This window comes from Rhododendron vialii, chromosome 1a (assembly GCF_030253575.1).
Source record: "Rhododendron vialii isolate Sample 1 chromosome 1a, ASM3025357v1".
NCBI lineage: Eukaryota > Viridiplantae > Streptophyta > Magnoliopsida > Ericales > Ericaceae > Rhododendron > Rhododendron vialii.
The window spans coordinates 43,233,419-43,247,864 of NC_080557.1; the positions used below are offsets into that span (position 1 = coordinate 43,233,419).

Below are 14,446 nucleotides of genomic sequence, written 5' to 3' on the forward strand. Positions count from 1 at the left end.
GCCGAGCGGCCAATCCGGCCGTTCATCTCGGAATCAACGGCCCGAATCGAAACATCTTTTTCCTTTTCTTTTTCTTTTTTTTTAAATCCGTTCGGTACCTTTACATCCGGGCCATCCAAAACACTTTTGGACGGCCGAGATGCGCTCGGCACCGCTGCCAAGCACCTCTGCTTGGCAGCATCTCCCAATCCGCAGAGAGCTTCGTCTTTTTTACAGTAACAAATAACAAACCAAAATAGAATACCATAAATGTTAAAGTCTAGATTACAAATGGAATTTAAAAAATGTGGATTTAAAATGAATTTATACAATTACGGAAGTGTAACAACATACAAACGACTACACCCGATTCTCCATTTCATGCAGAACGGAATTCATAGCTCTCACCATCTTCTATCCCAAACATTTCCCGATTGTCCTTCCTCACATCGATTTGCTCGGAGTAATGAGCAGTGGAAACAGCACGAACATTGTTTTTCTCTCTAAAATCTTTCCGAATTCCCCATAACACTTCACCACATTGCTTCATAGAGGGTCTTGACTGTCTATTAGGTGCAAGGCAGTGTCGAGCGAGTCTTAGAACCTTTTCCAAGGCCTCTATTGATGCTGGGCTTCTTTGCAGCCTCGGATCCATTGCCACTACTGCACAGCCTTCTTTTAATGCTTGCAGTGCCTGCAGACAAAGATGATCCTTACTAATTACTCGTTTTTTTCTTTTATAACTTAGGCGTCCGGGTCAGCTTACGCGCATCTCGTCTTATCCTAGGGGGACTAATTTCTTTTTTTCTTTTTGGTAATTGATGCATTTTATAAACAACCAACCAAAAACAACAGAACCCTCTACACAGATGAACTGTACTAAGCAAACCTACTACAAACTACAAAAAATAATCAATTCCTCTAAGGAGCAGTACTTCCCAAAATTCTAGGAGAGATATTCCAAAGATGGCATAGTCTTTAGTTCTCTGCTGAATTTGGGAGATGTCTCCAAGTGCAGACTGAAAGCCTCATGTTGTCCTCTATGCATGCAAAAATACCATTAGGAATCATTGAAAGTAAAAGTTTCTCAATAGAAGAACCACCGAAAGTAAGAAAACAAGTACTTGTGAATAGAAGAAGTTGCATTCTAGTTGAATCGTCTTGGTAGAATTGCACAAAAATCCATATTTCCCGGTATAAAGCTTATCAAAACTGACTCAACTGATACTCCAATACTAAAAATGCTTCTTAATCTAATCAAGGGAAGCTCACAGAAGGCAGTAGAAGTAAATACTGGAAGCGCAACATATTCGTAAGACACAGTTATTTTGGATTGTAGATAGGATAAAATGGAGAAGAAAGTATGATGTGGTACAATACTATGGTTTTAATTGTCTATTTGCACACGAATCTTGAACGATTTCTAAATTAGATAAGGTGTTTTAGTTCAAGGAATTAGTGTACTAAAGTTCGGGATATACTACTGAAATTTGCATTCAGATAGTGGATAATGTTGATTTTATAGAGCTCAACAATGTAGCTCCCAAATTTTAGCATCATAGAAATCACGTCATGAATTTCTGGACTGGCAGTATTAGGATATGGAATTTGGATATGACATATCATCTAAGCTTATATTTTTGTGAATTCTAAACGGACTTTGAATTTGACAGGGTAGATGAGATTTTATCTAGTCATAGCAGATATATTTATGTCACCAAGAGTAGAATAGTCTAGCTTATATAGATAGTAAAGAGTTTAACGAAGAAATGTAGCTCAGAACATATTACCATATGAATGTTTCCACTTAATTGATGTAAATCTTCCGCATCTGCAAGATTTGTCCATTCTTTTTCTTCGTTTGCATCAGTTATTTATGTGTGCTCAGGATACGATTATAACTTCCAGACAATTTTTTGGTAGGTTTGTTGAATTTAAGGATTGGGGAATGACTTTGAAAGCAGGAATATTATGATGTCTATGTTGGGAATATAGGGCAGTAATTAGCCTAGTTCATTTTGCTACATCTAGAAAATCATTTGTATTCTTCCTACTACTCATATTTAAATAGTGATTATTGGATAATACAACCATGTACTAATGCCGACATATAATTCTCTGAAAAAGTTCAGGAACCAGGTTGAATGAACAAGTTCATTCAGCCAACAGTAGAGATGGTCCTTAAACATACTGTCCTGATTAAGTTATAAGACCTCTTCTATGGCATATCAGATAGAGAATCTGTGTTCGACTTTTAACTCATAATTCAAGCACTTCTATCCTAGTTCCCTAATACCTACTGTTTCCTTTCTTTCTTCTTCCATGGGAGTTCTTTATACTTGGTACTCATTACCTTACCCTAGAATCAACGTTTATGTCGTGGGATAGTGAGATTCAACCTAATGCTGCTAAAAGAAAATTCCATAAGCTAATGCTTTTATGATCATGTAGCTTTGCATGACATGCTTACCCATCTTGTTGTGATTCTTTCTTTGATAGGTCTCTCTGATTGAACGGGTTGCCTTCCAGTCATCAGTTCTACAAGCACCACTCCAAAGGAGTAAACATCGCTCTTTTCTGTAAGTTCGTACGTACTGATGTATTCAGGATCCAAGTACCCGACTGTTCCCCTGACTTGGGTCAAAACGTGGCTTGCCCCTGGATCCTCAGAAGCTAATCTTGCAAATCCAAAATCAGCAACCTTGGCACGGAATTTCTCTGTGATAAGGATGTTTGACGCTTTTATGTCTCGGTGGATTATTGGACGATCTGTGACATAAGTGATCAAAACTCATCATTTCATCGTTTTTCACAATCAATAAGTTAATTTAAGTCTTAAAGAGTAACTACAATGATCGACTAGCTTGCCCACGAAATGTCCTCCTTTTGCATTTCTTTTTTTAAATAGGGGCTCCTTTTGCAATTCAGGCTACCAAAATTTGAAGGCCAAAGAGTACACAGGAATGGTTTCAACCTCTTTCAATTGGTCGGTATCATAGGATCGAAGTTTTAGCTTTGTTTTGGTCATCTTAAAAAGGTTCAGTGAATGATAAAATTATTTTGATTTAAATAAGTAGTAGTTAATACCAAAAGCTCATACAATACCTGTGTACATGTGCAGATATGTAACAGCATGAGCTACATCAATTGCAATGTCAAGGCGTTCTGCCATTTCAAGCTCACTTCGACTTTTACCTGCACCAAATATCATTGTCCTGATCTCAACTTTCCCAAATGAACTTATGGTCAAACGCTGTAGTCTTACAAGTGTAGAAAGTAGAAACTGATTTGTTTTAACAGGTGACAGTTATAGTGGACATTTCTGAATAGGTTCAGCTCAACTTGATAGTCTCAGAATAGATAGTTGAAAGAAGTAAAACAACTGCATCTACTACCTTCTTGCAAATCTAACTTTTTCACTAAAATGTTTTTATGCAGAAAGAGCGCTTAGTTGTAAATGTTCTTCATGTTCATGTTCTGCATTTTAGTGTTGGCAACATGTTGCTTGACTTACCATCCAAATGCTCCCGCAGTGTACCATTGCCAACATATTCAACAACAATAATTCGTTCATCACCATCCTCTATATATCCAAGTAGCCTCACCAAATTTAGATGTTCAATCTTCGATAAGGCAAGGATTTCATTTTTAAACTCAGCAAAAAGGCGATCCTCGTGCATTTCCTGCTGTAAAAGTTCAGTGTCAGTCAAGCATGCATACTTGTATTAATTTGCCCTGCGATTATGGTACTATTCTACCCATACCAAAGATTATCGAATTAAAGGCGCCTATAATGTTCTGGACTTTACCGTTGTGTTAAAATCCACCTGATATGAAGTTTAGTCAATGCTACTAATTGGTGGTACTGCTAAAATATATGTTTGCACTTCATGTAATGGCATACTAATTTTCCAAATGGGTTACCGTTTTAGCCCGCTTTACAGCAACAAAAGATCCATCCTTCAGCTTCCCCTTGTATACCGTCCCAAAGCTTCCCTCTCCGAGTATATTTTTCAGAGAGAAATTACCTGTTGCCTTGGAAATTTCTTCAAGGGAATAAGTAACAGTGCCTGCCTGTGACCTTGTGGAATCAAATGAAACACTGGAATAAGAATGCTTAAAGCTCAACGGAATCTTGCTTCTGCTTCCTGTTGAATTATCTGTGGAAGCTGCAAATTACAGGCAAGAATGGATTAACCAATCATTAAAACACCGTTCGCCACAACCAGAAAGTAATTGGAATTTTGAATTCAGATTCCAACTTTGGACTACTGTGAGTGTGATAAACACACAAAGAGGTCATTTAATTCCTCAGGTCATCAGCAAATCAGTATCAACAGTCAATAAAATCTAACCTGAATTTTGCAGGGGATAACTACAACCTAGTGCCATGTTAGGTTTTCGAATTTGCTAACAGAAAGGACATTAAAGGGAAACGCAATTACTACTGCATGGGATGAGGACTATCAAGAAAGGCAAGGAAAAGATATCCTATCACGTGTTAGGCTAGGACCAAATTGGATTGTTGTTATTGCACACTTCATGTTTATATCAGCAATTTGCGATCCTATCCCGATTCCCATCACCTCCTACAATTGAGTTATCCCACTGTCATGAATATAGTATTCCCTATCATGCCATTGTCTAATTGGGCACGCCCTCAAGCAAACTCACACTCCAACTCCCAAAACAACCAGAGAACAAACACGGAGCAAGAAGGAAAACCATTGAGCTTTCCGTTCCAACTACCATCTTCACTGTCTTAATTCATCCATCCTCCCTTTTGTTCGGTTCAGGCCCGGACACCAAAGTTATTTGAAAAAATTCAAACGTGTCCTAATAGAACTTAATTTTCTATGACAAATACACAACTTTATAAACTTAATTTTCGAGCTGAGACCTTAGAAGGGAGCAAACCCTATGACCGCCAATCCCCTCGGATTTCTTTTCCCTTAACTATTATTTCCCCTCCTCAAAACCCAGATCAAAATATAGCACAAACAGGGAATCAAAGGCTGCCAATTATGCTAATTCACCATACAAAAAAAATGAACTGAATATCTAAGTTGAGGCAACTTCAGATCAATAACTTACCAGAAGGAATCCCTATCACTTGACTAGCAGGTTTTTCGTCAGCATCATCAGTATTGGAGCAGCCCTTTCTCTGCCAAAAGAAAACTGCAGCTCTGAAACGACTTAACACAGACTGGGTTTTCTTCTTGAGGAACGTTCCGGCAAAATTGTGGTCCTTATTCGCGTCGCCGGAGCTGATGATCCTCCGCGGACTGGAGGTCTTCTTCATCTGCAGAGCCGGCGGCCGGCGGAGTAATTGCTACGATCAGATTATATTTGCTGAAAATTCAGAGCAACTTGGCGACAGGTGAAGTGGTGCTGTCTAGAAATTTATTGATTAATCAATAGTACTAGATGGGTATGAACTATGTAGCGAATTAAGACTGGTTCAATTTAACGTGTGATGTTTAAAAAATAAAAGACAGTTTGGTATTTGGATCAGAGAGAAATTTATTCACCGCTCCACTGTGAACAAAATTTTTTTAAAGCAGCAACCAATTGTAACGGTTCAGATTTTAATAAAAAAGTTACCCGAAAAACACTTTTGAACGATCGCGATTGGCTTCGTAACCGACTATTCACGGCTCCGCCGTTAAAAAGATTCTCTTTGAATTATCTTTTTATTATTTGTTACCGGAGTTTGGGATTTGAATGACATCATATATTTTTTTCTTGAACATGCATGTAATTTTTGTGTTTGTCGATTGGAATACATATACTCCACATGTTTATGCTTTGTCAATGAAGTATCTTAAGAAAATTGACAACATAAAATGGCCTGAATTTTATATCAAATCAAGTCAAAGTTAATTAAATGATAAAATACTAAAATATTAAATAGTGTATCAATAAGAAACAAGTTTACATAGTGCAAAGATCGATAATGATTTTTTGAACCAAGGTCCATCTACGCAAAATAGATCCATCCCGTAGAAATTGGAAAATGTTTGAATTCAAAAGGAATAGGTCAAAAGGACTAGAATGAATATACTGTACTAGACATAGACATTTTCTCGCGGGGAAATTGGACGTGTAGCAAAATTATGAGTCGTATAGTAATACTCTATTATATTACCGCGGGTCAAAATTCAAAAACGAGAAAAAGAAAAGGGAGGATTACCGGCAGGTGGTGCTCAGTGGGCTTAAAATTCCCACTTTCATGGTGTGTAGTTTTGACTTTTGAAATCCCCAATACATGACATGTACGTACAATAGTATTGACCACCAAGACATGGTAACATAACTTCTCCAGACCATTCTACCCTTATACCCACCATCTCCTATTGATGCTCTCTCTCATCTCTCTCTCTCTCTACAGATAAGAGAAAAACAGATGACAGATCTATCTCACTACAAGAAAAGCCCTGGCGTAAAAATTCTGTCTTCCGTCAAATAATTCTCAACTCCAAATCTCTCTCTCCCTCTCTCTTCACCTGAAATTTAGGGATGGCAATTTCGGCCGACCTGACCCAACCCGATCCAACCCGATCCATTCCCCGCCCCAAATGGATAGAGGATTTGGAGATTATTTGGGGATTGGGTAGGGCATGGAGATAAATTTTAAAACAAAGTGGGGAATGGGTAGGGGGTGGATATAAGTTAGTACCCGCCCCATCCCCGCCCCGATCCCTGCCCCACTAGCCTACTATATATAATTATATATACATAAGTTAGGGTTCCCGATGTTTGCGTATAGGCACTTCAAGTTTCTACTGTATAAGTACTTCAAGTTTTATGCTGGGAATCGACTGTTTGTGCTCCGTTTTTTAGAGTTCCTAATGCTCTATTGGTCTTGTTTGTTTGAAACTGTTTTTATTTCAATTTGGTTTGTAATGCACTATGGCAACAGCTATGTGATTGTGTTAATTTAAATTTGGTTTGTAATGGCATTATGGCAGCGATGTGATTATTTTTATTTCGATTTGGTTTGTACTGGCACTATGGCAGCAACTGTGGCTGTTTTCCTTGACATTTGTTTTTCTTTTTTTTGAATTTAGTTTCATGGTTTGTATTTTCTAAATTCTAATGGCAGGTGACTTTTTTTTTTTATAAATGTTTTGAAATCTTTGGATTCCCGATTTTCCGTTTGGGGCCGGGATGGAGGGTAAAAATAAATCACCGGTGGGAATCGGACGGAGATGGGGAGGGATTTGGATTTAGGGATCGGGGACGGGGATAGTGGTATCCACCCCCGACCCTTCCCATTGCCATGCCTACTGAAATTGAAGGGTTTGGAGTTGACTCTCTCTTTCTCTCGACCTGAAATTGAAGGGTTTGGAGTTGACGGCTACCTGTGTTGGCTGAAATTACACCGAACCCGACTTTTGAGAACATTTAATCTCCACGATGCACAACGGTTTCCTCTTTCTTGAATTTGGTTAAACCACAGCTTTTATGTTTCCTGGAATTTTTATTGTTTTGTATAGATTGATACTCTGTCTTGTCGTTTCAGAAAAAAAAAAAAAAAAACTCTATGTCTTGCTATTGGTTTGCAATGGCTGTTGAATTGAATTTAATATAGAAGACCCGAAACTCTTTAGGAAAATTAAAAATATGAGAACCCCCAAAGATATGGCTATGAAGCTAAATAATACTCTCTCCATCCATAAATAAGTGTTCGACGCGCAAATCTAGACCTTACAAAAGATGCATATTTTTCGTTAAAAAATTTAATTTTTTTTCACAATCTAATAGAACTCATTGCCATCCATTGATTTGTGAAAAAAATTTATTTTTTTTAATCAAACAAATATTTTTTTTTAAAGACCTAAATTTGTGTGTCGGACACTTATGTAGAGACGGATGGAGTAATGTACTCCGTATGTGGTCTTTTAGAACAAAGTTATTCATCTTTTAGAAAAAAAATCCTAGTCCACTCACTTTACTGACTTGTCTTTTTACACCCATTAGAATGTTGGTTGAAATTGAATTGAGAAAAGAATCTCTCTACTTTTACACTTGTCATTAGAGTGGTTTTTTAAACGGGACATTTTTTTTTTTGACAAATTCTCAACCAATATTTTTCAGAAATCCTATTGGTACCGACCGGACCCATAGGGAAAATGAACCGACGGCCACCGGACGGCCGTCTCCGGCCACCGGACAGCCGATCCGAGCCGTCCAAAAATTTTAAAAAATAAAACCGAGTGGGCCCGAGCGAGAATCAATGGCATCCGAGGTGTGTATGGTACTTGATCCGAGCAACCCTTTTGTATATTTGTATATACGTATATATACACGAAAAAGGGGTGCTCGGATCAAGTACCCTATACACCTCGGATGTTATTGATTCCCGCGCAAGCCCACTCGGTTTTATTTTTTTAAATTTTTGAACGGCTCGGATCGGCCGTCCGGTGACCGTCGGTGCATTTTCCCTATGGCCCGGTCGGTACCAATAGCAGCTCTCAATATTTTTTGAGCTAAAAACGGGCAAGTCAGTAAAAGAAAAGAACTCTGTCATTTTATCGTAAAAGAGCAGTACAACTGTACAAATATTGACAGGGACCAAGTCGAATCTTGTTACAGGACATTATCCCATTTGAATGACCGGTCAAATGGAAGCCATCGTTCAAATGGATATTCAACTTCACCGCAATGGAAATGAGGTTTATGAGCATTAACTCCATGGGCAAGTTAGTAATAAAAAAAGACTATGTTGAGTATTAATGAAGACTAATCATTTTATTAACAACATGGATCAACACATGTATTCTCAAGAGAACCTTGTCTCATATGATTGACAATTATAATGACAAGACTAAGAGTACATGAGAGGTGAAAAGTTATGGGAGCCATTTCTCAATCAACATTGTTTGAGGTATAAAAGAGCAAGTTAATAATTATTAACGACTACGTCGGGTATGGGTAATACCAATTTTCATGTTCACATAGACCAAGTCATATTTTCTGACAGATTTGTCCCGTATGATTGACTGAATAATGACAAGTCAAGTTACACGAGGGTGGAAAATTAGGAGAGCCATCTCCCATTCAACCTCAACAAACATTGTCTGAAGTATAAAAAAATAAGTCATTAATTATAAAGGACTACGTCGAGTATTAGTAAGAATCAATCGTTCTGTTAACATGGACCGCCAAGTTATGCATATTGTCCCCAATTCTACAATCCTCAGCTTTAGTTCTCAATTCTCGTTCTATGCTCGCATTTTCAATTCCTTCCCTGGTAAATTTAAGTACTCCTATTTTGAGATATTTTTGAAAAATACTTTCACACGCGCATTATGCGACTTTGAACAAGGGACACAAAAATTAGGTCTCAAATCTCAATTATCTTTTCGGTTAAGCCTATAACCAAACAAAAAAGAAAAAGAATCACAAAGAATCAATTTTTGTTCAACCACGAAATGATTCTCCTATATTTTCTCAGCAGCCAAACAAATCAATAACCAGCAACTAGGGCTGCAAACGAGCCGAGCCGAGCCGAGTTTTAGAGTGTTCGAGCTCGGCTCGGCAAAAATTTAGTTGGCTCGAGCTCGGCTCGAGCTCGTGGCGAGCTGCAGAACTCGAGCTCGAGCTCGGCTCGATAGGTATTTACGGAGCTCGAGCTCGGCTCGTTCGGCTCGTTTATGAAACAAATATATATATAAATAAATATAAATATGTAAATATATATATATATAAATATATTATATAATCGAGCTCGCGAGCCAATTCGAGCCGAGTTTCGACTAGCTCGAGCTCGGCTCGTTTATGAAACGAGCCCAGGACTCGAGCTCGAGCTCGGCTCGTTTTTGTCTTGAACCGAGCCGAGCCGAGCCGTTATCGAGCCGAGCTCCGAGCCGCTCGCGAGCGGCTCGGATCGTTTGCAGCCCTACCAGCAACACATGATGACACCAGATCACACAATTTTAAACAAACAAATCACAGCCAGTACATATTATGTTGGAGTTTTTCAAAATAAAAGTGGATTTTAGTTTGGAATTTTCGGAAAGGTACTAAGTGGGGATTTTGTGAAAGGTTGCTATATTTTTTCACATGAGTTATGACTTTATGTAAATGGTTGTAACACCCATTAAATTGGGGTGTGTTCATTTGGAAAGATGTGATTGTTAGGAAGGGATGTGAATCATGGGGTGCCTCCAAGAGGCATGACCCTTCCTAATTAATTGTTTAAAGGATGCCTACTAATAGGCATGTTCCTCTCTATTAATTGTCTTTACAAGACATGATCTTTCCTAATTGGTGTCTTCAAAGGACATGACCATTTCTTATGGTTGTTTACTATAGCAACAACCTTTCATACAAGGGTGCTTATAAGTCTATAAATAGGCAATTTGTAAAGTCATTCAAGGGGCTGAAAATTCCATATTGATTTGCTCTCTTTTTCTCTACACATTCTCTTCCTAGAAATGGCAAACTGATATTCTGTTATATCTCAAAATAGAGTTACAGTTTTGTTGGTTCTTCTACATTTGCTTAGCGGATATTCTGTCTGTCTCTGTTTGTGCAAACGATGATAGAAAGAACCTAGAGTTCGGATTCGATTTATCTTGAAGGCGGATTTGCTGTAACCCGGTGCACACCTTCTGGTGGGGGCAAATACTGTCTTTAGGAAAGCGTTTTCCTAATGTGACTCGAATGCTTCTACCATTCCAAATCTGAAGAGATGACGCCATCACTTTCATCATAATGAAGACCGAATTTCCAACATATTACAGATCTACAAATAAAGAACAAGAGTATATTTTGCTACTGCTATATACTGGTATACTCTCCTATCATCTCGATTCTCATCAACCAGCAAGATCTTCAGAATTTGATTGCAGATCCGAAGAGGAAAACCGTGACGGGGACGGGGCAACCGAGTGCAAACGAAGGCGAGACAACGCGCGGCCGAGGAGACGGGGCTCGGAGCTGATTCTTTGGCTACGAGAGAGCTTCCGACAAGAACAGGTGACGTAAACTTTACCAGTGATGTAACTTGGTGACGTAAACTTTACTGGTGATGTAAATCTGCTCCACAGACTCCACGGGAAGTCAACGATCAAGAGCTTTCACTAATCAAAAAGAATGCCCCAAAGAGTTGCAGATATTGCTTCTCACCAAGCTCTCTTCATAACTCAATGCAAAACCAGATGTATTTGCTTCGCATAATCCTTTTAAAAATGTATTTATATAGAGTCTATTGCGTCGTTGATCGTCTGGACGAACATAACTACCGCCCGGACGGGAAATACAGAGAGCTTGGATTCTATCAACAAAGTCGTCCGTTCGGAAGAAAAATACAGAGACCACTCAATCCGGCCGACCTTCTGGAGGGAAAGTACTGAGGGCAAACCTTCCGGATGGTTGACCATCCGGATGCCCAACACCAAGACGAGAGAACTCACAATTGCAAGGTCTTGTGGGAAAGAAAAATTGCTTTGGCTGAAAACTAGACAAGGCGTTGGATTTGCTCTAAAAGAACAATTAGCCAAATGAAAAAGGAAGAAAAACACACACATACACCCACTGTATACATGAATTCTCCTATTTGGTGAACCTATATCTACAAGTTGAAACTCTAATGGAACTATTTCGAGGATAGAAAACACCCGAACACAAGCACTTTCAGTCCATATGGAACTCGGACCCAACCAAACCGAGGGACTTTGTCCACTTGATCTGTGTGGCATATTGGAATAGAGGACAACTGTGATTTCTGTTTTGCAGCTTCAAATGCGTGTGCGAGTGTCTTTTCATGTCCTTCATTTAGATTGCTTGACATGTAGTCTGTAGGCAAACGACGCCTTCTCTAAGAAAACTCTAAACTAGACTAATTCACAAATAGCCAAACCTTGTTGCCCTTTCTTCTGGACTACTGCAATTGACGTACGAAATCTCTCAGCTTGATTGTGTAGTGTCGGTGAAGGGCGGAGTGATGTGCAAATCCACGTGTTGAACATCTGTATAACTTTCTTGAATGGCGTTGAAAACAAGCCTCGAGAGGAGAGAACAACTTACTACTTCATTGCTAACACATCATAAGCAAGACACAAGAAGTATATCCAGTATCCAGTATATGCGACCAGCCTACCAGTAACCTAGACAAATCATACACTTCATAAGAGAAGTTAACCCTTGAGTGGAATTGTGAAGTTCATTGATAGCACAGCACAAGATAAATCTGTACGAAGCCAAAACAACCTTAAGCAGTATCGATCATTCCAAGCAAACGACTCCGTGATTTCAATAACATACAAACCTCTACACAACTAAGTATACCCCTTACCGTACAAGAAGAGACAACGCAAACCACAACCTCCGTATGGCACACATACCACCATGCATATGGTTCGTGCTTCTTGGACGGATTGTTGCTCCACTTTCTTGTGTATACGGTTTTCCTCTGTGATCCGGAAGATCTATGCAAGGTTCGAAGTTCATACTCATTCAATACATTTATATTTGAGAAAGCGTTCACCAATTTCCAACCACTAGGCAACAAATATACAAACCCTACTGCATAAGATAATCATCAACCATAAGCAGCCATAGTAACTCTCCACGCAATGGATCAGCCACAGAGACTACCATACTATATCAAGTTCAAAATAAAATTGGAAACATGCCACAACATTCATACTAGATGCTTCAACTACTGAAAACTTTTTTTCCTGTAACCATTATTACTCAACATCAAACCCTTTCTCTTGTAGCTCCGAAACGACTTCATTCCTCATCCTCATCCACAGCTTCAGAGCCTCCTGCTCGAACTTCTTGTCTTGCAACTCCTTCTGGTAATTGGCCGCGTCTTTATCAAACTCAATGATCCCTTTAGGACCTATCGTCGTGCCAATCATGCCGCCCTTCTCAACAAACTCCTTCATAGCCTCCTCATCCCCCGGGTATGGAAACCTGCGCTTCTCGTACAAATGGGCCAGCTCTCTCTCCTCCTTGGGCTTCGGCTTCAGCGTCCACCAACCCAACGGAGACGTCTCGTTGTACAGCCACACAACCCCGAACAGCGTGTAAGTGCATAGCAGAGCTTTTCCCACTTGCTTCCAGAAGTAGTGGTCTTCCTTTCCCAGCCCTATCTTCTTCAAGTACTTCTCCGCACTAAACGGTTTAGCCATTGAAAGCCCTGCAAAAGAGTAGAGCCTTGGAGTACATTGATTGTTCTTCTTTGAGACATTTCGTCGAACAGTTTACAGGCAATATTGGTAAATTAAAATAGCAGCGCATAGGTTACCGCATATAATAGGACCCAAATCATTGATTAGATTTTCGTGATGATTGGGTAAAGACTGGTAATTTGACCTTCATTAATTGATTGATTTTCCGAACCCAAAAGCCCGGAACCTTGAAATGCATCGAGTATGATAAAAGGAGATGAGGATTTACGATCTTACCCGTCTTCGCGTCGAAAAATTGTTTGCGAACCATTGATAGTGTGAGGGTGAGATAGCAGGAGGGGGATGAACGTTCGATGAACTGCAGTGAGTCTGGTATCAGTGCTGAATATTATTCGTACTAGGGAAAACGAAGGCCCATGCGGTAGTACTAATTTTTCTTTTGAGGGTGTTTCACCATAATCACCATTCACCACAACTTTTGGGTTATGTGACTGCTTTGTTTGGATTGGTTTTTGACAAAAAAATTATGAGGGCAGCAGGAGTAATAATAATAAGTGAAGAGAAATAAAAAAAAATGATTAAAAGTAAGAAGAATTTTAAAAAAAAATGCTTTTCAAAAAGTAAAGTGAACAAGGCATCATTATTCAAATTTTTTCTGCATTCGTTAGTTTTGTGCCAAATTTTTATACTATATTATTGGATTGTATCGGCCAGAGAAATTAGAAAAGTAAAAAATTATGATTTTTATACAAGTATTTGGGGAAATATACAAGGAAAAAGCTCAAAAGTAAGTTTTTTGGACTTTTTATTAGATAATTTCAAAAATATTTGTATAAAAGTCATAATTTATTATTTTTCTGATATTTTTCATTGGGACGAACTAATATAACATAAAAATTGTTGGAACATTTCCAAAATATTTAATGAATATTAAATGTAAATATTGGTGAACGGTTTTAATCCAAGAGGCGTGACTATTCAGGTTAAATGAATAGACATGAGTATTGGATTTGAGCACAAAAGGTGTGTCTATTCAGGTTAAATGAATAGATATTACTAGACCAAAAGGCGTGACCATTGGGGTGAAATGAATAGACATGACTATTATAAATAGACATGACTATTGCATTTAATAAAAGAGGTGTAATCATTGGCCAACGGTCACGATCTATGCCTATAAAAGGCAAATGGTTCTACCAATTGAAATGATGAAGAGAATCAGAACAATTCTGATTGTTCTTTCTCTGTAGAATTATCTCCTACGATTATACTTAAGAGGCTCGCAAAATCCAAAGGTATTCGGGTCTCTCTTCGTTTGT

At 38.7% G+C, this 14,446-nt stretch overlaps 2 protein-coding genes across 6 annotated transcripts; both read right to left on the minus strand.

Annotated features, from left to right (window-relative positions):
- Positions 1 to 216: 216 nt before the first annotated feature.
- Positions 217 to 5,421, minus strand: LOC131316971 (calmodulin-binding receptor-like cytoplasmic kinase 2). Of its 5 annotated transcripts, none has more exons than XM_058346563.1 (6): positions 5,074 to 5,421; positions 3,904 to 4,139; positions 3,494 to 3,665; positions 3,085 to 3,189; positions 2,450 to 2,748; positions 217 to 673 (listed from the first exon to the last, which is right to left on the minus strand). In XM_058346563.1, the coding sequence occupies exons 1-6, from the start codon at positions 5,279 to 5,281 to the stop codon at positions 359 to 361; spliced, it is 1,335 nt and encodes a 444-aa protein (XP_058202546.1). In that variant the 5' UTR covers positions 5,282 to 5,421; the 3' UTR covers positions 217 to 358. The 5 variants fall into 5 exon arrangements, with proteins under 5 accessions (XP_058202546.1, XP_058202558.1, XP_058202542.1 ...); XM_058346575.1 differs by having other exon boundaries at positions 3,085 to 3,174; positions 3,494 to 3,662; positions 3,904 to 4,148; positions 5,074 to 5,420; XM_058346559.1 differs by having other exon boundaries at positions 3,494 to 3,662; positions 3,904 to 4,148; positions 5,074 to 5,420.
- Positions 5,422 to 12,417: 6,996 nt separating this feature from the next.
- On the minus strand, positions 12,418 to 13,614 carry LOC131317002 (uncharacterized). Its single transcript, XM_058346588.1, has 2 exons — positions 13,404 to 13,614; positions 12,418 to 13,135 (listed from the first exon to the last, which is right to left on the minus strand). The coding sequence occupies exons 1-2, from the start codon at positions 13,435 to 13,437 to the stop codon at positions 12,681 to 12,683; spliced, it is 489 nt and encodes a 162-aa protein (XP_058202571.1). The 5' UTR covers positions 13,438 to 13,614; the 3' UTR covers positions 12,418 to 12,680.
- Positions 13,615 to 14,446: the final 832 nt, after the last annotated feature.

Excerpts from the sequence above, each read along its gene's own strand:
- LOC131316971 (XM_058346555.1), bottom strand. The coding sequence starts at position 5,281 with ATGAAGAAGACCTCCAGTCCGCGGAGGATCATCAGCTCCGGCGACGCG. Across the intron at positions 4,149-5,073 it reads AGTGATAGGGATTCCTTCTG|CTTCCACAGATAATTCAACA; the intron begins GTAAGTTATTGA and ends TGTAATTTGCAG. Across the intron at positions 3,190-3,493 it reads ACTGCGGGAGCATTTGGATG|TGATATTTGGTGCAGGTAAA; the intron begins GTAAGTCAAGCA and ends AGATCAGGACAA.
- LOC131317002 (XM_058346588.1), bottom strand. The coding sequence starts at position 13,437 with ATGGTTCGCAAACAATTTTTCGACGCGAAGACGG. Across the intron at positions 13,136-13,403 it reads ATTTTTCGACGCGAAGACGG|GGCTTTCAATGGCTAAACCG; the intron begins GTAAGATCGTAA and ends ACTCTTTTGCAG.